General features: G+C 43.5%; 2 protein-coding genes across 6 annotated transcripts in view; one reads left to right on the forward strand and one right to left on the reverse strand.

Annotated features, from left to right (window-relative positions):
* Positions 1-6,417, reverse strand: part of LOC100738909 (protein FAM228B) — a 40,750-nt gene extending 34,333 nt beyond the window's left edge. Inside the window, exons 1-3 of the mRNA XM_085020132.1 lie at positions 6,283-6,417; positions 6,015-6,206; positions 2,308-2,376 (exon numbers count right to left, since the gene is read on the reverse strand). Of these exons, the coding sequence (XP_084876258.1) occupies positions 2,308-2,376; positions 6,015-6,206; positions 6,283-6,417 (396 nt within the window). The remainder of the gene's footprint in view (positions 1-2,307; positions 2,377-6,014; positions 6,207-6,282) is intronic.
* Positions 6,171-13,465, forward strand: PFN4 (profilin family member 4). Of its 5 annotated transcripts, XM_085019932.1 has the most exons (5): positions 6,520-6,821; positions 7,497-7,625; positions 7,931-8,068; positions 9,391-9,496; positions 12,604-13,299. In XM_085019932.1, exons 2-5 carry the CDS (start codon positions 7,509-7,511, stop codon positions 12,630-12,632), a joined length of 390 nt encoding a protein of 129 aa, XP_084876058.1. In that variant the 5' UTR covers positions 6,520-6,821; positions 7,497-7,508; the 3' UTR covers positions 12,633-13,299. The 5 variants fall into 5 exon arrangements, with proteins under 5 accessions (XP_084876059.1, XP_084876058.1, XP_084876061.1 ...); XM_085019933.1 differs by lacking the exons at positions 6,520-6,821; positions 7,497-7,625 and adding an exon at positions 6,171-6,517; XM_085019935.1 differs by lacking the exon at positions 9,391-9,496 and having other exon boundaries at positions 12,604-13,465.
* Positions 13,466-22,085: the final 8,620 nt, after the last annotated feature.

Below are 22,085 nucleotides of genomic sequence, written 5' to 3' on the forward strand. Positions count from 1 at the left end.
ATCCACTGTTGCCGTGAGCTATGGTGTAGGTTGCAGGTGTGGCTCAGATCCAGCATTGGCATGGCTGTGGCGTAGGCTGGCAGCTACAGCTCTGATTTGATCCCTAGCCTGGGAACCTTGAAATGCCACAGGTGCAGCCCTGAAAAGACAAAAAAGAAAAGCCCAAGAGACAACCCACGGAATGGGAGAAATATCTGCAAATGAAGCAACAGACAAGGGATTAATGTCCAAAATATATAAACACCTCCTGCAGCTGAATATCAAAAAAACAAACAACCCCATCCAAAAAACGGGCACAAGATCTAAACAGACAGTTTTCCAAAGAAGACATAGAGATGGCCAAAAAACACATGAAAAGATATTCAACATCGCTAATTATTAGAGAAATGCAAATTAAAACTACTATGAGGCACGACCATACACCAGCCAGAATGGCCATCATCAAAAAGTCTATAAACAATAAATATTGGAGAGGATGTGGAGAAAAGCAAATCTTCTTACACTGCTGGTGGGAATGTAAAGTGGTACAACCACTATAGAAAATAGTATGGAGATTCCTCAAAAAACTAAAAACAGAATTATCACTTGATCCAGCAACCCCACTCCTGGGCATCTATCCAGAGAAAACAATGACTCAAAAAGATACTTGCACACCAGAGTTCACTGCAGCACTACAAACAATAGCCAAGACATGGAAGGATCCTACGTGTCCATTGACAGAGGAGTGGATAAAGATGTGGTACATATAAACAATGGTGTATTACTCAGCCATAAAAAGGAATGAAATAATGGCACTTGCAGCAACATGGATGAACCTAGAAATTATCATGCTAAGGTGAAGTTAGACAGACACAAATATATCACTTACATGTGAAATCTAAAAAAAGGACAAAATGAACTTCCTTGCAGAACAGAAACTGATGCACAGACTTTGAAAAACTTACTGTTACCACAGGAGACAGGTTTGGGGGTGACGGGCTGGGGGTTTGGGATGGAAATGTTGAAAAATTGGGTTGTGATGATGGCTGTACAACTATAAATACAGTAAAATCAACTGAGTTAAAAAAAAAATCCTGAAGTTCCCATGATGGCTCAGCAGAAACGGACCCAACTAGTATCCCGATCCCTGTCCTCACTCAGTGGATCAAAGGTACGGCATAGCCATGAGCTGTGGTGTAGGTTGCAGACATGTCTCAGATCCCACTGTTGCTGTGGCTGTGGTGTAGGCCAGTAGCTGCAGCTCCAATTTGACCCCTAGCCTGGAACTTCCATATGCCCAAGGTGTGGCCCTAAAAAGACAAAAAAAAAAAAAACCTGAGATCTTCTTCAGGCCCTATCCCTCCCTAGCTTCAACCAAACATTTCAATCATTCTTAATAAATAGTTCCTATACTTTTTTAATTTTTTTTCTTCTTTAGCCGCCATGTGGCATATGGAATTCCTGGGCCAGGAATCAGATCTGAGCTGCAGTTGTAACCTACACTGCAATGGGGCAACGCCAGATTCTTATAATCCACTGTGCCAGACAAGGATTGAACTTGCGTCCTGATGCTACAGAGATGCAGTGGATCCCACTGTGCCACAGCAGGAACTCCTCCTTTTAAAACAACTCCAAAGAAAATTCTTTCAAAACAAAAATAGGGGGAGTTCCCGTCGTGGGTCAGTGGTTAACGAATCCGACTAGGAAGCATGAGGTTGTGGGTTCGATCCCGGGCCTTGTTCAGTGGGTTAAGGATCCAGCGTTGCCGTGACCTGTGGTGTGGGTTGCAAGCGTGGCTCGGATCCTTTGTTGCTCTGGCTGTGGTGCAGGCCAGCGGCTACAGCTCTGATTGGACCCCTAGCCTGGTAACCTCCATAGGCTGTGGGAGCAGCCCAAAGAAATAGCAAAAAAGACAAAAAAAAAAAAAAAAAGTTACTCACTCCAATGTTTTATATACTTCACAAGGATATCTTGTCTTATAATTAAGCCCATCCTGCTACAGCTAAAGCCTTGTTCTTACCTATGTTCACCTGAGTAATAATTGGTTAGTGTGTCCCCATAACAACTCTTAAAGCTATTAAGAATACACAGTGACTCCACAGACCCCACTAAAATGAAGAAACAAGTGAGCAGGAGGAAACTCTTATAAGGAATTCCCACAAAGTATATGAAGAAAAGTATATTTTAAAAAATCTCAGAGATTAAAGCCAAATGTAAAGGCTAATGAGTGTTTTAAATGTTTTCTAAAGTTTTTATGACAGTGTACTACATCTAAAATGGAAAAATAAGTTTTTTTTAACTGAGAGACATTCTGTAGCCAATTCTTACCTTAATTACATAATTTTCTCTGTATAATACTGACTGAATAGCTGCATCAATATCTTCTTTGGCTAACACCTAAAATGACAGAATGAAACTTTGAAAATCAAATATTTTTAAAATTCTATTAATACCACTACCTAGACTCATAATATTTTATGTGACATACATATCCCTGGAAAGTTCTCTTTAAGTTCCATTTTTCTACCTTAAATCATATATCATCAAGTACTTTCAAAAGAACTGAATCTTTCTTCTCTCAGCTACAGTTCATTCTAGGGCAGGTCACAGACATTTTGAGTTCCATGATGGTCAAATGACTTGCCAAGAGTCACACAGTAGGTAAAACCCATCTCTTTTCACATCCAATAAAGTGATACAATCAGGCCTCTATCTGAATTCACTGTCATTAATGGATTCTATTTGAGCTATCAAATATTAGTAAATTTTTTAATAAACAAGTCATATTTTCAATATTTTAAAGCAATACAATCTTTAGGAAACAGTTCATAAAATTAAAATTTTCCAATTCATAACAAATCTTCCACAATTAAATATCTGCCAGAAAATACAAGAGGTTGGAGTTTCCATGGCTCAGTGGTAATGAACCTGACAAGTACCCATGAGAACTGGCCTTGCTCAGCAAGTTAAGCATCCAGCATTGCCAAGAGCCGTGGTACAGGTTGCAGATGTGGCTCAGATCCTGCGTTGCTGCGGATGTGGTGCAGGCTGGCAGTTATAGCTCTGATTAGACCCCTAGCTTGGGAACTTCCATGTGCCACGGTTTGGCCCTAAAAAGACCAAAAAGAAAAAAATTAATAAAAGGTTGATTTTCAGCATACATGTGAATGTAATTAATGCCATCAAATTATACACTTTTTTTTTTTTTGTCTTTTCTTGAGCCACTCCCACGGAGCATATGGAGGTTCCCAGGAAAGGGGTCCAATCGGAGCTATACCCACTGGCCTACACCAGAGCCACAGCAACGCGGGATCCGAGCCACATCTGTGACCCACACCACAGCTCATGGCAATGCCAGATCCTTAACCCACTGAGCAAGGCCAGGGATTGAACCTGCAACCTCATGGTTCCTAGTCAGATTTGTTAACCACTGCGCCACGACAGGAACTCCATCAATGTATACATTTAAGAAACGGCTTCTATGCTAAAATTTTTCTGCAATGGAAAAAAATAATAATAAAAGATTGCCAAAGTGAAAGATGGAATGGGGCTTTGAAATCCTCTCATAATTACATAAAAATAAAATATTCTCAAATTGGCATTGGCATTAGTTGTCTTCAGTTGCACTACTCTTGTTTTCCAAAACAAAAGAGTAAAAGTCTCAAAATCTAAGAAGTAACCCTTCCTTTAACACACAAGGAAATTAAGGCTCAAGGGAGTTAAGCAAAAGAAAGCAAGCCTAGAAAATCCTACACTGAGCCCAGAATTCACACTCAAATGTGTCTAACTCTAAATTCAAATAAGACATGAAAATATCCTCAACATCCTTAGTCACTAGGGAAATGCAAATTAAAAACACAATGAGGGGAGTTCCCGTCGTGGCTCAGTGGTTAACAAACCCAACTAGTATCCATGAGGATGTGGGTTCAACCCCTAGCTTTGCTCAGTGGGTTAGGGATCCAGAGTTGCCATGAGATGTGGTGTAGGTCACAGACGTGGCTCAAATCTGGCATTGCTGTAGCTGTGGTGTAAGCCAGCAGCTATAGCTCCGATTTGACCCCTGGGAACCTCCATATGCCATGGGTGCAGCTGTGGAAAAAAGACCGAACACAAAAACACAATGAGATGGAGTTCCCTGGAGACCTAGCAGTTAAGGATCTGGCCTTGTCACTGCCCTGGCTTGGGTTCAATCTCTGGCCCAGGAATTTCTGTATGCCACAAGCACAGCCAAAAAAAAAAAGTAAAATGTCACTCTATATGATTTAGAAAGATTGCATACATAAACACGCGCACGCAAAAACTACACCAAATGTTGGCTAGGATATGAAATACTGGAACTCTCATACACTGCTAGTGGAAATATAAAATAACTTTGGGAGGAGATCCCATCGTGGTGCAGTGGTTAATGAATCTGACTAGGAACCATGAGGTTGCGGGGTTGATCCCTGGCCTTGCTCAGTGGGTTAAGGATCTGGCGTTGCTGTGAGCTATGGTGTAGGTTGCAGACGCAGCTCGGATTCCAAGTTGCTGTGGCTCTGGTGTAGGCTCCGATTAGACCCCTAGCCTGGGAACCTCCATATGCCTTGGAAGCGGCCCAAAGAAATAGCAAAAAGACAAAAAATAAAAAAATAATTAAAAAAAATAACTTTGGGAAACAGTTTGGCAGTTTCATAAAGTTAAATCCATTTAGCATACAACCTAGCCATTTCACAACTAGGTATTTACCCAAGAGTAATGAAAACATATATCCATACAAAGACATGTACATGAATGTTCCTAACTTTGCTATAGCCAAAAACTGTAAAACAACCTAAATATCCAACAATAGAATGGACAAACTGGGATATACAGGATTCGGCATAAAAAAGAAATGAAAAAGCATGAAGTACTGACACATGCAACGACATGGATGAATTGCAAAGTAATTATACTGCGTGAAAGAAGCCAGACAAAAAGAACACACACCACAATATTCCATTCGAATAAAAAATTTTAGGACTTTCCTGTGGGGCTCAGCAGGTTAAAGACCTGGCTTTGCCATAGCTGTGGTTTGGGTTCCATCCTTGGCTCGGAAATTTCCCACGCTATGGGTGCAGCCAAAAAAAAAAAAAATTTTTTTTTTAATTCAAAAGAAACTATAATTAGAGAAAGGCAGGGATGGATTACAAAGGGACACAATGAAGAAACTTTTCGGGGGTACTGAATATGTTCATTTTGACGATAGAAACATACAAAAATAATATATTCATCCTAAGCCACTTCTCAGTGCAACGACCCAAGTATAAAACTTCAAAATGCCATCCTATTGTACCTCCATGAAAGAAAGTGGCTGTGGCTCCAACCATTCTTTTGAGTTCCTGAGCTTGGGAAGTTTGCCATTTATCAGATCATCGTCTAAATTTTTCATTGTGGTCACAAAAAAAGAGCCCCTAGAAAAACTAAAAGATTAGCTTACTTAGTACTGAGAATTCACATTTATTCTCCCTTCTGTTTAATTAATAAGCAATTATCTGTAACCATAAACGGACGTGGAAGAGACTCTGAACATTAAATATATACGCTTTCCCTAACAAGAGAAGCCTTCAGTACAGGTTTCTACTGACGTCTTCAGAGACAGCTTCCTTTAAGCATAGATCTTCGGACCGATCTGCCCGCCGCCCCCAAGAATTTCAAGCTTCGCACAGCATCGCCCCTTCCAGCCGGTGTAGCCAATTATAAGACTAGCCTCTAGGAGGCGCATTTGCAGTTTTCTGACTTCGAATGGGCACAGCTGCAGCTTTCTGGCTGCTGAAGCACACACAGGTTAAGCCTGTTAGAGAAGGAAGGGCTTCTGAACAAAATCTGCCTTTCTTCATGCTTTGACAGGCCCAAACCGAAACCCGTCCTGACTGTGCCTGAGGCAGAAGCTGCCACAGGGCTTGCGCCGGTCGCAGACCTACAGCACCCACAAACCCGGCCCTCCCCTCCCACCCCGTCAGCAAGGTGTGTGCGGCCTCCGCCCGGCTGGCGGGGAAACTGCAGGCCGCGACAGGTACCTCAGCTCCCCTCCCAAGACTAGCAGGCCCTTCTGCTCCCCTGCACCATGCGAGGACCCAACCCGAGAGCCCACGGCCCCTGACTCGTCGGCTGCCGCGAGAAAACGAGCCGGCCGCCTCCGCGAATAAGAACTTTTCGCGTCTACTGATTCCAACGTAGCGCCCCGCGCGACCCCTCCGCCGCAGCGGACGTCAACGAGTCCGCTTGGCGCCACGGTGGACAGAGGGCGCCCAGACGGGCGGAGGATTCCGAATTCTGCAGGACCACCTGGTCCGGGGACTCGGCCTCTGCCTTCCTGAACCCCGCGCACGTACGCCCCCGGAGCCCCAACCCGCGGAGGGAGAACTCAGAAATCCCTAGCGCCAGCGCCGGAGGCAGGTGGCGCTTTGCGGACCGAGTCATAGCGCTTCTCGGGGACGAGCAGCTGGCGTAGCCAATAGCTGGGCACGTCGCCCTCTCGCCCCGCCTCCCCCGCGTCCGTTAACGGGCGCCTGCGCTGTTGGTGAGCCCTTGGACGAGCGCTGGGCTCCTTCCCTAGAGGCTGATCCCTTTACCTAGTGTCCCCTCGCGCTCACCCAAGCATTTTGTGCATCCTGTGCATCTTCCCAGGCAACCAGACTGGATACTAACCTCCCTCTCTCGCCTCAGTAACCTCTGCTCCAGGGAACACCGCTTCTCCCCCCCCCCCCCCGTTGGCCAAATCACCACAAAGGGAGTGGCGGGCAAGGGACGCCTGTTTGTGGAGTTTGTCCTCTTGAAGACGGTCCAAGAAGAGTTGGGGATTTGTGCGGGAAATGTCACCTTAGGTGCCTTAAGTTGTTTTGAATCCCTTGGGGTTTTGATCAGTTTCATTGTTGGTGCTGATGCTACTGAGCCGAAAAGGAACGTGAGGACTCATGACCAGCATTTCTCATAATTTAATCTTGTTTACCTCCATAGTTCTCTATTTCGTCAGGGTTTACATTTTTTTTTATTTGTTTTTAGGGTTTTTTTTTTCCTATTATAGTTGATTTACATTATTCTGTCAATTTCTACTGTACAACAAAAGTGACCCAGTCACATACCTATAAATTTTTAATCCTAAATGATTCTTACGCAAACCATTGACATAGCTAGAAAATTATGAGCTATGATTTTTTCCAAACTCATAACCTTTCCATGATTCTATTTTCTTCTTTGCGTATTGGTGGACACTGGATGATGGCCCACCGTTTTCACTCTTCTTTGGGGGGGGGGCGCACACCTGGGACATGTGGAAGTTCCCAGGATTGAATTTACACCTCAGTAGCAACCAAGCGGCTGCAGTGACAATGCTGGATCCTTAACCCACTGTGCCACAAAGGAACTCTCATCACTCTTCATCTTTTCAAAGTGCACATTGTGGATATTAAAACTGTCCAGAGTGTCTTAACAATATTTGTGTTCACAGGGCCTTTTAAAAGCCAGAGCAGGTCATTTTCAACTGCAGTTCCGTTTTTCAGAGCTGAGGGAGCATGAGCCATTTGCAGAACTTACTGTTAGATACCCTCCTGGGAACAAAGCATGTGGACTGTGCAGCCCTCATCAAACTCCAGGAGCGGAGCCTTTGTGTAGCATCACCAGGATTTAGTGTAAGAAAAAACAAGTTTGGGTTTGGACATAAGAGTTTAAAACTTTTTCTGTAAAGACGCATGGGGTATGCTGTAGACAATACATAAAAGAATGAGTGACTATGTCCTAATAAAACCTTATGAACACTGAAATTTGAATTTTATATAATTTTTACATATCAAAAAATTACTGTTTTGATTTTTTCCCCAACTGCTTAAAAATATAAAAACCATTCTTAGCTTGCAGGCCTACAAAAACTGGTAGTGGGCCAAATTTTGCCAGCCCACCATGGTTTGCCAACCTCTGGTCTATTTAACCTCTGCAGGTAATGCCCAGTGATATCCGAACACTTGTGAATGTATTTGCCAAGAACCCTTTGAAAGCCAGAAGGGAAGGATTGTATTTCAAGGAGAAAGACTACAAATGTGTCCGGGCAGATGACTATTCTCTTTATGCTAAGAATGTGAGTGTTCAAGATTTGGAAACAACTGGGTAAAAAACTTAAGAATTTGATTTCAATATCTGGTGCCTTTGCTGATTCTGTCTTTAAGATTAAGCCTGTTACTGCAATGACAATGTTTGAGATAACAGTCTAGTGCCAGGAAGGCATATGTAAGAGAAAGTACTAACAGAGAGTCTGATTTTGAGAAACATTCATTCCAGAATTTATCAACTGAACCTTGCCTGGACTGTAGTGGCAAGAGAGGAAGAAAAACATGGTCTTGGTGGCATAATAAGCTAGGATTAAGAGCTCTTCTACTCCAGGCTTTTTCAGTCACTTAAGTCAACCATTTCACTTTAGGCTTAAGCCGCTGTTTTGGGCAAATGGAATCCAATTAATGATTGTTACATGGGGGGGGGACCTATAATGCATCCTTCTCCTTCTTTAAAAAAAAAGTTCTCTTGTGGCTCATTGTATTAAGGATCCGGCATTGTCGCTGCTGTGGCTCTGGTTACAGCTGTGGCTTGGATTTGATCCCTAGCCTGGGAATATCTGCATGCCCTGGGCATGGCCCCAAGAAAAAAAAGTGATATTACTCTTGTGCTTAAAATGTCTCTTGGCAGGAGTTCCCATTGTGGCTCAGTGGTTAATGAACCTGACTTGTTTCCATGAGGACTCAAGTTTGATTCCTAGCCTCGCTCAGCAGGTTAAGGATCCAGTGTTGCCGTGAGCTGTAATGTACGTCACAGATGAGGATGGAATCCTGTACTGCTGTGGCTGTGGTGTAGGCCAGCAGCTGCAGCTCCAATTCGACCCCAGCCTGGGAACTTCTATATCCTGCAGGTGTGGCCATAAAAAGGAAATTTAAAAGTCTCTTGGGTCTCAGTTGCCTATAAGGAACTAAGGGAGTAACACTGACATTTCTGGATGCTGTGTTATGGGTTAGGCACACTTCTCCCATGTTATAAACAAAGAAGCCTCATGTACAGATCAGAAACAAGCTAACAAGGTTAAATAATTCTTCCATAGTCATACGGCAGAAAATAGAGGTGCTGAGATTCAAGCCCAGAGCTATCTAATTCCAAAATATATTTCCTTTCCATGACATCAGTTGTTCACTGGGATAGGGGTATATTACAATCAGTGGGGGAGCTTTTTTCAAAGTACACATGCTGTTATTACAGCAGTCTGAAAGACAACTAAATTAGTGAAAAAGAGTGGAGAGTCCAAAAACAAATATATGACTGTGGAAGTCAGAAAAGGGTGAAAAATGTGGCTGGAGTATAACTGCTAGTCCTGTGATTAGAACCAAGAGAAGGGCATTCTGTTTTATTCTTGTCCAGGAAAACACTGGTGTGGTTGTTGTGAAGACCCATCTGTATCTTCTGGTGGCAACTTACACTAATGGCATGTATCCCAGTGTCTGTGTGGAAGCCACAGAGAAGCTGGGTAAGTTTGTCTCCCAGGGCTTGTCTTTGTTCCCTATGATAGTCAGGTCTTCTGACTGCAAATAAGGCACTAAAGCCAGCTAAGGCAGAAAGAAGGAGTTTGTTGGAAGGATACTGAGGTGACTTACACAGCCAGTGGAAGGGTGGAGTGTGACTGAGCCGGAGGGAAAATGGATTCCGGGGATGGGAACACTGCTAGGACTCCTTTCTAGTTTCTCCTCCTAAGAGGATCAGCTTTGTTCATCGAATTGCAAACTGCCTCCTTACCTGGTAGTGTTGTGGCCAAGCCTTACATCCTATCTCTTAATTTCTTTTAGAACCCAGATCTGACAAGTCTTTTTTTTTCTTTTTTTTTATTTATTTATTTATTTATTTATTTTTTGTCTTTTTAGGGCCGCACCCACAGCATGTGGAGGTTCCCAGGCTAGGCGTCTAATTGGAGCTATAGTCTCCAGCCTACGCCACAGCCACAGCAATGCAGGATCTGAGACACATCTGCGACCTACACCACAGCTCACAGCAATGCCGGCTCCTTTAACCCACTGAGCAAGGCCAGGGATCAAACACTCAACCTCATGGTTCCTAGTCGGATTCATTAACCACTGAGCCACGACAGGAACTCCCTGACAAGTCTTGGTCATATGGCTTACCCTTATATTAGTTAGCTTAGAGGTCAGGGAAGGCAGGGTAAACAAGGAGAGATGTGGCTGCTGGGGGCTACCCTTTGTAAAAGGGCCAGTCACAGAAAAAGAAACTACAGTGAGCCAGCTTGTTGGTGATTACTGTGTTCTGTGCCTTAAAAAAAACAAACAACAACAAAAAAAAAACACTAAAAGACTGAGAACTTAACTACCATCACAGAAATCACACACAAACGTGTATGTGTACAGACCGTCACGGTTGTCATAAATAGTTCCCTGGCATGGACTGTCATAAACCATTCTACACAGCTGGCAATGAGGTATTCTGGGAGCAAAAAGTACTGAGCCTGGGCAAGACACGAATTAGGAAGCACCTCCCAGAAGGAATAAACTCCAACATGGGAGGAACAGGCAATTGCCAGCACCAAAGACCTTTCCTGAGCAGGTATCAGGATTTAAGGGAGGTTCGGTTTCAGTAGTGAAGAGCAGGAGCGCAGAACAGAGACTTGTATATCTGGGCTGATTATCAAAGTTACCCAGAAAACAAGGCTAAGGAGTTCCCACTGTGGCTCAGGGAGTTAAGAACCTGATGTAGTGTCCGTGAAGGTGTGGGTTTGATCCCTGTTCTTTTTTTTTTTTTTTTTTTTTAATTTTCCCACTGTACAGCAAGGGGGTCAGGTTATCCTTAGATGTATACATTGCAGTTAGTTTTTCCCCCACCCTTTCTTCTGTTGCGACATGAGTATCTAGACATAGTTCTCAATGCTACTCAGCAGGATCTCCTTGTAAATCTATTCTAGGTTGTGTCTGATAAGCCCAAGCTCCCGATCCCTCCCACTCCCTCCCCCTCTCATCAGGCAGCCACAAGTCTCTTCTCCAAGTCCATGATTTTCTTTTCTGAGGAGATGTTCATTTGTGCTGGATATTAGATTCCAGTTATAAGTGATATCATATGGTATTTGTCTTTGTCTTTCTGGCTCATTTCACTCAGTATGAGATTCTCTAGTTCCATCCATGTTGCTGCAAATGGCATTATGTCATCCTTTTTTATGGCTGAGTAGTATTCCATTGTGTATATATACTACATCTTCCGAATCCAATCATCTGTCGATGGACATTTGGGTTTTTTCCATGTCCTGGCTATTGTGAATAGTGCTGCAATGAACATGCGGGTGCATGTGTCTCTTTTAAGTAGAGCTTTGTCCGGATAGATGCCCAAGAGTGGGACTGCAGGGTCATATGGAAGTTCTATGTATAGATTTCTAAGGTATCTCCAAACTGTTCTCCATAGTGGCTGTACCAGTTTACATTCCCACCAGCAGTGCAGGAGGGTTCCCTTTTCTCCACAGCCCCTCCAGCACTTGCCATTTGTTGATCCCTGTTCTTGCTCAGTGAGTTAAGGATTCAGCATTACCGCAAGCTGAGATAGGCTGGGATCCATCATTGCTGTGGCTGTGGCATAGGCCAGCAGCTGTAGCTCTAATTAGACCCCTAGCCCAGCAAATTCCATATGCCGCAGGTTCAGTCCTAAAAAGAAAAGACTAGGGGGGAGTTCCCGTCGTGGCGCAGTGGTTAACGAATCCGACTAGGAACCATGAGGTTGCGGGTTCGGTCCCTGCCCTTGCTCAGTGGGTTAACGATCCGGCGTTGCCGTGAGCTGTGGTGTAGGTTGCAGACGCGGCTCGGATCCCGCGTTGCTGTGGCTCTGGCGTAGGCCGGTGGCTACAGCTCCGATTCAACCCCTAGCCTGGGAATCTCCATATGCCGCGGGAGCAGCCCAAGAAATAGCAACAACAACAAAAAGACAAAAAAAAAAAAAAAAAGACTAGGAAAATGGGCAGTTAGCCTAAAAAGAGGCCAGACTCTATCCTGTCAGTGGGTGCCCAGGCTATTCCCTTCCCCAAGTCACCTATGGGGAAAACTAGAGTAGTTACCTGACTTCTGTGGCTGGCACTAAAGAGTACTTAGGGCCACAAAACACTCCGAAGAAATGTGTGTTAGTTCAGAAAGGCTGGCGTCATTCTGCTAATATCTCACTGCTCTGGGAAGGGAAAGGCTGTCTGGGAAATGACTGATGCTCGTGAGGGATGGATAAGGTGGACATCCACTTGGGAGCCAGTCACTTGCCTCGTGTCTCATTACTTCTGCTATTCTTCCCTTGTTTTTCTTTTAATTACATTTTTCTCTATCAAAATTTATACATGATAATTATAGAAAATTTTGGAAATAAAGAATTATGACCATTATGAAAGATTCTAGGAAACAGTTATATTTATAGAAAACAGTGAACTCCTTGAGGTCAGGGATTGGGTCTTTACTCTCCAGTCATCCTCGTATCTCCAAGTACTTAGCACAGTGCTTTGTACATAATAGTCACTGACAAACGTTTATGGAATAAAGGAAAGAATGAATCATACTGTGATAATGTACTGTTCATAAATAATAACCATCTTCTGTTTTCTTTCAGGAGAATACCTAAGAAGAAAAGGAAATTAAGTCATCAGAAGACTACGAAAGACAGCTTTTATGATTTTAGAAGAAAACTATAGATCCTTTTAAAAAAGCCTTATTTTGTGGCTGAAAAACACTAGGCAGAAGATACTGAAAAGGAAGAATGGGTTAAGAAATTTCTTATTTCAAGAGATCATCTTTAATTGGAATTACTTGATCCATTTTATTCTTTTTTTTTTTTTTAAGTGTCAGTCATTGGCATGAATGTGAGGGCACTGATGGTTTCACAGGGCATTTCTGTTGGGAGACTCCTTCATGAGACTTGTATTCCCTAACATTTTACTGCCAAGAATGCAAGGCCCTAACCACTCGTCATGCAGGCCATTTCAGGGCTGTGTTGTAAGAAGCACCCTTGAAAAATGAAGTCATGTCTCCTGTCAGAAGAAAGAGCAAGCTAACTTACTACTTGGTATAAAAGAGGTGAACTCCCTGAACTTAGTGTTCCTGTCCTGGTGTGCAGCTCTCTGCATGTGTGGTATCTCCCTGTGGGACATGAAGAGAAGGGGAACCGATGCAAAGACCACCCAACAACAGGCCACTAGTCAGGGATTTGATGGACTTTACATGTTCCCCACCATCTGCAGGCATCTGCTTTTGTTGAGCATTGAAAAGGCCTTTCCCAAAAATCAACTTAAAAAGAGTTTTGATTCCATCTCCCTCGTCGCTTCCTCCTGGTCCACACAACTTAGTATAGTCAGTGAACGCAGCCTTCCCAGAAAGGGTTCATCTCCTCTTGGTCACCTCCTGAGTGACGATCAGAACAATGAGATGGAGAGTTACATAACCTATTTCAAAAATTCAGGATTCTACCCGGATCATTCCTAGGCACGATGCATCTTTTTTCCCCTAGTAGCAACCCCAGGCCGGCCTGGTTGTACGCCCTCCAAGAGTCCCTATGGAAGCAATACCACAGGCCACTGGCATTTCTTGACATTATCATGCTTTTTTTTTTTTCCTTTGCTTTTTGGGGCCACAGGTATGGCATATGGAAGTTCCCAAGCTAGGGGTTGAATCGGAGCTGCAGCTGCTCGCCTATGCCACAGCCACAGCAACCCCAGATCTGAGCTGTGTCTGCAACCTACACCACAGCTCACAGCAATGCCAGATCCTTAACCCACTGAGCAAGGCCAGGGATCGAACCTGAGTCCTCATGGATACCAGTTGGATTCGTTTCCACTGCACCACAATGGGAACTCCCTATCATGCATTTTCTAAATTCCAAAACCATGCTATCCGGGCAAAGTGTCTTTCGTTAGTGTTTATAAAACTCAGGAATTCCCATTATGCTACGGCAGAAACAAATCTGTCTAGGAACCATGAGATCGAGGGTTCAATCGCTGACCTCGATCAGTGGGTTAAGGATCCAGCATTGCCGAGAGCTATAGTGTAGGTCACAGACATGGCTTGGATCTGGGGTTGCTGTGGCTGTGGTGTAGGCCAGCAGCTGCAGCTCCAATTTGACCCCTAACCTGGGAACCTCCATGTGCCGTGGGTGTAAGCCCTTAAAAAAAAGACAGAAAACCTCTCCCATTTTCAGCTTTTGTACATCAGCCTTTCAAGTAGCTTACTTCCAGTACCATTCCTTTTCTGAACTTAGGTGCCAAGAACTGCAGATTTGTTCTTGGTGGTCAACCTGACTACTCGTCCATTCATTCATTTACCTGTTCACTTACTTGATTCTTTTTTGAATTGGAGGTAAAAATACATTTAAAATTTACTTATTTAGCCTTCATTAGTAGCCTACTGTGTGCTAGGCAGTGGTGATATGAAAGTAAATATGTACTCCACTCCAAATAGGATTACAATCTAGTGGAGAAAACAAAAGTATAAATGAGTTGCATTTCCATGTGATAAATGCTGTAACATATTTTTTTTCAAAAAAAGAACTATAAAGTGCCAAGCCTGAATCGACAAACTGTGCGTTCAGGAGCCTGAAAAGGCATTTGCGGCGAATCTGGAGTAAGTGAGGATTAGAAGAGAACATCCCAAGGTGTGTTCCCAGGTGAGGGAACAGCATATGCAAATTCCTGTTGTGTGAACAGAATGGTGAGAAGTCCAATGTGGCTGGAAAGTGGAATGTATGGGAGAATGATCCATGAAACTGAGAAGATGGATGGCCCAAAGGAGAAAAGCCTGCTTTCTTCAGGGTCACTCAAAGGACACACTCAAAGCAGTGCTATGGCCTGGACAGTACTTGTATGAAACTTTTACAATTCTGATTACAAAAGTAATACACACTTATAAAAACACTTGAGAAAATAAGTTACTCATTATTTCACATGAAATGAAAACCAACTGTTAATAGTTTTTATTTTCTTCCAGTCTTTTTTCAGTGCACTTAATATATACATTTTAACATAACCTAGGGGTTGAGGGCCCACTCTGTTCACTTAATATTATAAATCTTGAATATCATTAAAATTGCTTAGAGAATTTTGCATATCACATAATTTTCCTCTTTGTTAAATATTTAGGTTATTTACACTTTCTCACTTCATAAATATTGCAGTTTATAACTTTTATATAATTCTTAGTGTTTCTGATTCTTAGTCTAGAAGTGAAATTTCAGGGTCATAGTATATGAGCAATTTTACAGCTCTCTAGAGTTTTGTTAACAGAGTTTTACACCATGTTTTTTAAGAGGCAGTTGGGTTGGGGGAGGATGTTGTATGCAATTCAGCCTTTTTTTTTTTTTTGCTTGTTAGGGCTGTACTTGCGGCATATGGAAGTTCCCAGGCTAGGGGTGTAATCAGAGCTACAACCGCTGGCTACAGCCACAGCCACGCAGGATCCTAGCCGAATCTGTGACCTACACCACAGCTCACGGCAACGCTGGATCCTTAACCCACTGAGCGAGGCCAGGAATCGAACCCACAGCCTCATGGTTCCCAGTCGGATTCACTTCCTCTGCACCATGTCGGGAACTCCCAATTCAGTTTCCCATATTTACAGGATTGAGACCAGGCATTCTTTCCAAGTGCCGCAGTAAATGAGAATGAGAGGAAATGCAGTCAGTTGAACTGGCTGAGTCAGAAACCAGAAAAGCAGGTTACCATTTGAATCTAGACAGTGCTAGATCAGGGTGACATGGGACAGTTGCTCCTGTGCAATACTCATGAGGTTACAGGACAAGCCAGGAAGCATTTGGGGACTCCTAGCTACAACTCCAAAGGAAGCCAGGCATGCCAAGGCCCAGAGCTAAACAGAAGGCTAGACTATAAATGTTTTGGGCTGAAGTTACACTAAATCATCAAAAGAGAATGCACTAGGGCAGAGACATGCAAAGACTAGTGCTCAGGCCCACAAGACTTGATACCTGATTATACTGATGTGTATAGAAGGAATGTATAACCATAAAAAATGGGAGCTGGTCAGCCAGGGAAGCCTAGATAAGGAATCATGGGAGCAAATGCTTGTTGGGTCATTCAAGATAGGATCTTTGAGCAAACTATACAAGCTGTCTGGTATTTTCTAGCAGCAACTCTGATACCAAGCGGATGTCCTACAATTCAGTTCCATTTTGATACTCAGTCCCATAAGACTGCCTTCACTTTAGATGCCAGCCACAACTCCCAGGTCCCCCCAAATTATCCACACTTCTCACTTGGCTACAAATTTGGGGTTTCCTTTGCCCTCCCCTCAGGTTTGATAATTTGCTAGAATGACTTGAAAAACTCAACAGAGTGCTATACTTATGACTACAGTTTTATTATAAAGGATACAACTCAGGAATAGTCAAATGAAAGAAACATTTAGAGCAGAGCATCAGAGGTGGGGAACAGGAGCTCAGAACTTCAACGCTTTGATGCCCCACCCTCCCAGTACATCAATGTGTTCACCAACCAGGGAGCTCTCTAAACTGCGCACGCTATTCCAGGGTTTTTATATGGGGGTTTCATTGGTAGATTAGACTGACTAAGTCATTGGCCACATGATTTAACTTAATCTGCAGTCCCTCTCCCCAGAGATTATGGGTTGAGGCTGAATTTTAACTCTCCAATCTAATCCTCTAGTGACAAGCCCTATCCTAAAGCTATCTGGGCCCTCACCACCTACCATAAGTCATCTCATTAGTATAAATAACAAAAGCCACTCCTATCATTAAGCAAATTCCAATATTTTTAGGACCTCTGTGCCAGGAACCAGGGACAAAGACTAAGTATATTTTTATTATAACACTTCTGGTCTTAATGGCAAGGTTGTACCAGGTATAGAAGTGGGCATATCTTGCTATCTTAGCCAGATTAAATATTAAACATTTGATTCATCTCAGTCATCCCATCTTGTCCAGAATCCATGCTCACCATTTGGCTTTCTGTGTAGACCTACCTATAGATTTTGGGGTCAGAGTTCATGCTGATGATTTCTCCTTATAAATTAGCGTATTGACATGTGAATTTTATACCTTAGTCTTGTGGACTGTATACCCCCTCTCCACATGCTGACAAGCTGGGGTTTTGAGCCTGTAAGGCAGGTCTGACCCTGGATCTCAGTGATCCCTAAAGTACCGAAGGCCATCATGAAGCCTCCTGGCTACTTACCAGCAGTTACCAGACACCAGACGCATACACGCTGCACTGCTGGCTGCCTAGTGGGAGTGATTTGCATAAACTTTATGCAGACAAATGCCTCACTGTCTGGAGCCCAAAAATGTAAGATGGTCCAGTTGCTTCTACAAATCTCACCATGAAGTTCCAGCTGGGCTCAGCTACTCAGAAAGACCCACAAAAATGACACTGATGGTAGCTATACAATACTGTGGAAGTGCCCAGGGAGCAGGTGTTTTTCTGAAACAGGGGTCTCCAAAAGAGGGAAATTCGTGTCCTGGTGGTTCACAAAGATTCTCCCCCCACCCTGCTTTTTAGGGCCGAACTCAAGGCATATGGAAGTTCCCAAGCTAGAGGTCGAATCAGAGCTATAGCTGCCAGCCCTAAAATGTGGGGGAAAAAAAACACCACCACAACACCACAGCAACAGCAACGCTGGATCTGTAGACCTACACCACAGCTCACAGCAATGCTGGATCCTTGAACCCCACTGAGCGAGGCCAGGGATCAAACCCGCATCCTCATGGATCCTAGTCAGGTTCATAAACCGCTGAGCCACGATGGAAACTCCCACAAAGACTTTAAGTGGAGCATCTAGGCATGAATGCACTTAAGGGGTTTATTGTTTTTCCAGATCCTCAACTTCCATTATGTACTTTCCTAAAATTGCCTGTCATGATTGCCAGTTTTTCTCCTCCATCTCCCGTCTCCGACCGCCTTTCTCCCAGTATGCAAAAGAAAGCCCTACTCACATCCAGCCCCAGTCTTGCTGTGATGTTTGCCTTGGAGTGTAAGAACTGCAGGGTGCCAAAGGAAATTTAAAAATACCAAGAACTTTCCTTTATTGACCTCGGCCATCCTCTATTGTCAAAATTACATCATAGGTGAAGAAGAGTCCCATGAGAATAAAGCAAAAAGAGCATCACAAGGAATAGTGAACATCTTTGTATCATGATTCCTCTAGGAGGGAAAGACTATGTTTTATCTGTTTCTTGAAATTCAGAAGCAAGAATTTATCATAAGGACATAAATTCACATGATCACTTGAAAAATGAGAAACTTCTACAAAGGGTGGGGGAAAAAAACATATACATGGAAGAATAACTTGACCCCCATGCTGTACAGCGGGAAAAAATTTAAAAAATAAAATAAACTATACTCAATATATTGTAATAATCTATAATGGAAAAGAATGTGAAAGAAAAAATATATATATAACTAAATCACTTTACTGTACACGTGAACCTTACACAATATTATAAATTAAATTTCAAGAAATTATGATGGGAGTCCCCGTCGTGGCGTAGTGGTTGACGAATCCGACTAGGAACCATGAGGTTGCGGGTTCGGTCCCTGCCCTTGCTCAGTGGGTTAACGATCCAGCGTGGTCGTGAGCTGTGGTGTGGGTTGCAGACTCGGCTCGGATCCTGCGTTACTGTGGCTCTGGCGAAGGCTGGTGGCTACAGCTCCAATTGGACCCCTAGCCTGGGAACCTCCATATGCCGCGGGAGCGGCCCAAAGAAATAGCAAAAAGACAAAAAAAAAGAAAAAGAAAAAAAAGAAATTATGATGGAGCATGATGGAGAATAAGAAAAAGAATGTATGTATGTATGTGTGAGTGGGTCACCTTCCTGTACAGTAGAAAATTGACAGAACACTCTAAACCAGGTATAACAGAAAAAAATAACTTTAAAAAAAAAGTTAAAAAAATAAAACGTATTATAAAAGTTCGAAAAAAAAAAGAAAAATGAGAAACTTCTGAGAGAAAGCATAGTTAACAATGACGGCCGGCTTTGCCAATAAAAATGACACAGGTGTTTTTCATTAAACGGGTTACATCTCCAGCTCCAAGATGTTAATTAAAATATATTTAAAGCACGTGATAAGGCGAAAGATTTGGTTAAAAAAATTGCTTAGCAAAAGTATATTGGAATTAACATTTTTACTTTCCATGTCTTCATGAGTATATCAATTTAAACAAGGTGCCTCTGAGTGAAAAAGTAGCAGAAATAATTAATGACTTGATAAATTTTCACAAAGCTTTGTTGGTGTAATCCTAGAGCTGAGAACTAGAATGACACGACTAACTAATCCTTTAAGGTTGAGTGGTTTCCAAATCTTTGCTTTCAACAAAATTTAAGGAAAACCTAATTAAGTTGACAACTAATAGATCACTGAAAATAATTTTTGATGATAGATCATTATATGGCTTTTATCATATAACTCAAATAATTGGCTGACATTCCTATAATGAAGTTTATTTCCCATTTAATTTATGTGAATTAGGCTTCTCAGAGTTTGCCCATAAAAATGAAAAATAGAAAGATTAATGTTGAGCCCAGTCTCATTCTAGCAATAATTAATATTCATCCACAGATATAATAAGTGGTTGGGAAAATTCAGCCCCATTAATGGCATATTTTACTTTCTATGTTCAATAATTATTAATACTTAAAATATTTTTTAAAATATTAATGGGAGTTCCTGCCGTGGCACAGTGGTTAACAAATCTGACAAGGAACCATGAGGTTGCAGGTTCGATCCCTGGCCTTGCTCAGTGAGTTAAGGATCCGGCGTTGCCGTGAGCTGTGGTGTAAGTCGCAGACGCAGCTCAGATCCCACGTGGCTGTGGCGTAGGCTGGCGGCTACAGCTCCAATTCGACCCCTAGCCTGGGAACCTCCATATGCCGTGGGAGCGGCCCTAGAAAAGGCGAAAAGACAAAAAAATAAAATATTAACTTAATAACCTAAATAATGTAAAAATAATTCTAAATAATGTTGTTTTGATCAGCTGTGCACTAAGAACATTGTAATGATAATAAATCCTGAAAAAAATTGACACATAGCCATATGGTCACAGAATTTTGTTCTGCTTTGTTTTTAGGGCTGCACTCATGGCATGTGGAGGTTCCCAGGCTAGGGGTCGAATCAGAGCTACAGCTGCTGGCCTATGCCACAACCATGCCAGATCCGAGCCGCATCTGCGACCTACACCACAGCTCCCGGCAACGCCGGATCCTTAACTCACTGAGCAAGGCCAGGGATCGAACCTACAACCTCATGGTTCCTAGTCAGATTCGTTTCCACTGCACCACGACAGGAACTCCAAGCAGGGGATGTTTTAAGAAAAGCAACCTGTTCTGTGGGGTTTCCAGCAGACCTCTTTGCTGACTCTTTGGGAGGTCAGTGCACTCAGAGATGGAGAAAGTCTGTGTGGCACCAAGGGAAATCCCATAAACTCCCTTCCAGCTTAGGAGCAATACCTCCTTCTCCCTCCTGGAAGGCCCAGCTGTTTCCATGGTGTCCTTCCTTTTCTCCACTTGTTGCCCTTTTTCTTCCTCCTCCAGTGAAGCCTTCTGGTGGGAGTGTTGATGAGACAGCCTAACTCTGGAGTCCTGGGTTCCCCTGGCTGCTCTGCATTGACTAGCTCTGAATCTCAGTTCCCCCATCTGAAAATGGATCTCATACGGGTGCCTCTTTAGGGTGTTGTGAGCCTCCACTGAGCACAGCCCCATCCATGCATTGTGACTTGTCCCCCAGCCCAAGGAGCTCCACCCTATCAGACACCCTCAGCCTCGAGGGCTAGCCCTGGGGTCCCTTGGGCTTCACCACACCTCTTTATCCTCCACCCACAGACGGTACTGTCTCTTCTCTGCCCACCACAGGGCTGGCACAGGGCTGGGCAAATGATGGTTACCCCTTCCCACAAAGGTGGGTTATCTGCCCTTTAGGATGGCAGCCAGAAGGGAAAGCTGCAGTTCTTCCACCCTGTCACTTGACCCTGACTGCCGACCCTACCCCCAGCCTCAAACTGCCCTCGTCCTCAACTCTGAGCCTCTCACTGGTGCCTTGACACACCCTGACCTCTAATCCTAGTTCTGACCAGGACCTGTCCCCCATGGGGACAACTATGGACAGTTTTTATGACCAACATGAGACAGAACCAAGATTCTCAGCCTGATTAACTCTGAAACACAGAGCTCCAAACACACATATGAAACCAATTTCTTCATGTTTTCCACTCAAATATCTCAAAGGTACTTCTACTTGAATATGCTCAAAATTTAACACATTAATCGTCCCCAACATCTGCTCCTCTCCCAGGGCTTCCATTTCTGAGAACAGTGCTGAGAATCCATCCAGGCACGGAATCCAGAAATCTAAAGGTCAAGCTTGATACCCCTTTTCTCTCACATCTCCATGTCCAACAGATCACTGAGAAGTCAGTTTTATTTTCTAAATACCTTTTACTTTTCCCTTTCTCTCTATTTCACTGCCATCTCCCCTAGTCCAAGCCACCATCACCTTTCACCTGGGCTACTGCAATACTTTCTAAAAGATTTCTCTATACTCACTCTTATCTTTTCTAATCCACATGCTATGCTACAATAAAAGTGATCTCGGGAGTTCCCGTTGTGGCGCAGTGGTTAATGAATCCGACTAGGAACCATGAGGTTGCGGGTTCGATCCCTGCCCTTGCTCAGTGGGTTAACGATCCGGCGTTGCCGTGAGCTGTGGTGTAGGTTGCAGACGCGGCTCGGATCCCGCGTTGCTGTGGCTCTGGCATAGGCCGGTGGCTACAGCTCCGATTCGACCCCTAGCCTGGAAACCTCCATATGCCATGGGAGCGGCCCAAAGAAATAGCAAAAAGACAAAAAAAAAAAAAGTGATCTCTTCAAAATGTGAATTTAATCATGTCGCAGCCCTGCTTAATACACTTCAGGACGCTTTCATTCCTTCTAGAGTAATAATAAAAAACTTACAAGGCCAACAAGTCGGCAAAGGCGACCCCATGCCTATCTCTGCAGCCTCATCTCCCGCCTCGCTCCTCCTCCAGCCACAGGGCCTTCAAACATATTTCCTCTGTCTCATATCTCTCTACAACCATCCA

The sequence above is a fragment of the Sus scrofa genome, chromosome 3 (assembly GCF_054392235.1).
Source record: "Sus scrofa isolate SSC_HxYL_T2T_F1_AM1 chromosome 3, Sscrofa_HxYL_maternal_Yorkshire_Landrace_v2.0, whole genome shotgun sequence".
Taxonomy (NCBI): Eukaryota; Metazoa; Chordata; class Mammalia; order Artiodactyla; family Suidae; genus Sus; species Sus scrofa.

What these genes read in the sequence shown, in the direction of transcription:
- PFN4 (XM_085019931.1), top strand. Translation starts at nt 7,509, where the DNA reads ATGAGCCATTTGCAGAACTTACTGTTAGATACCCTCCTGGGAACAAAG. An exon ending in TAGCATCACCAGGATTTAGT is followed by an intron (nt 7,626 to 7,930) that starts GTAAGAAAAAAC and finishes TAACCTCTGCAG; the next exon opens with GTAATGCCCAGTGATATCCG. An exon ending in ATTCTCTTTATGCTAAGAAT is followed by an intron (nt 8,069 to 9,390) that starts GTGAGTGTTCAA and finishes ATTCTTGTCCAG; the next exon opens with GAAAACACTGGTGTGGTTGT.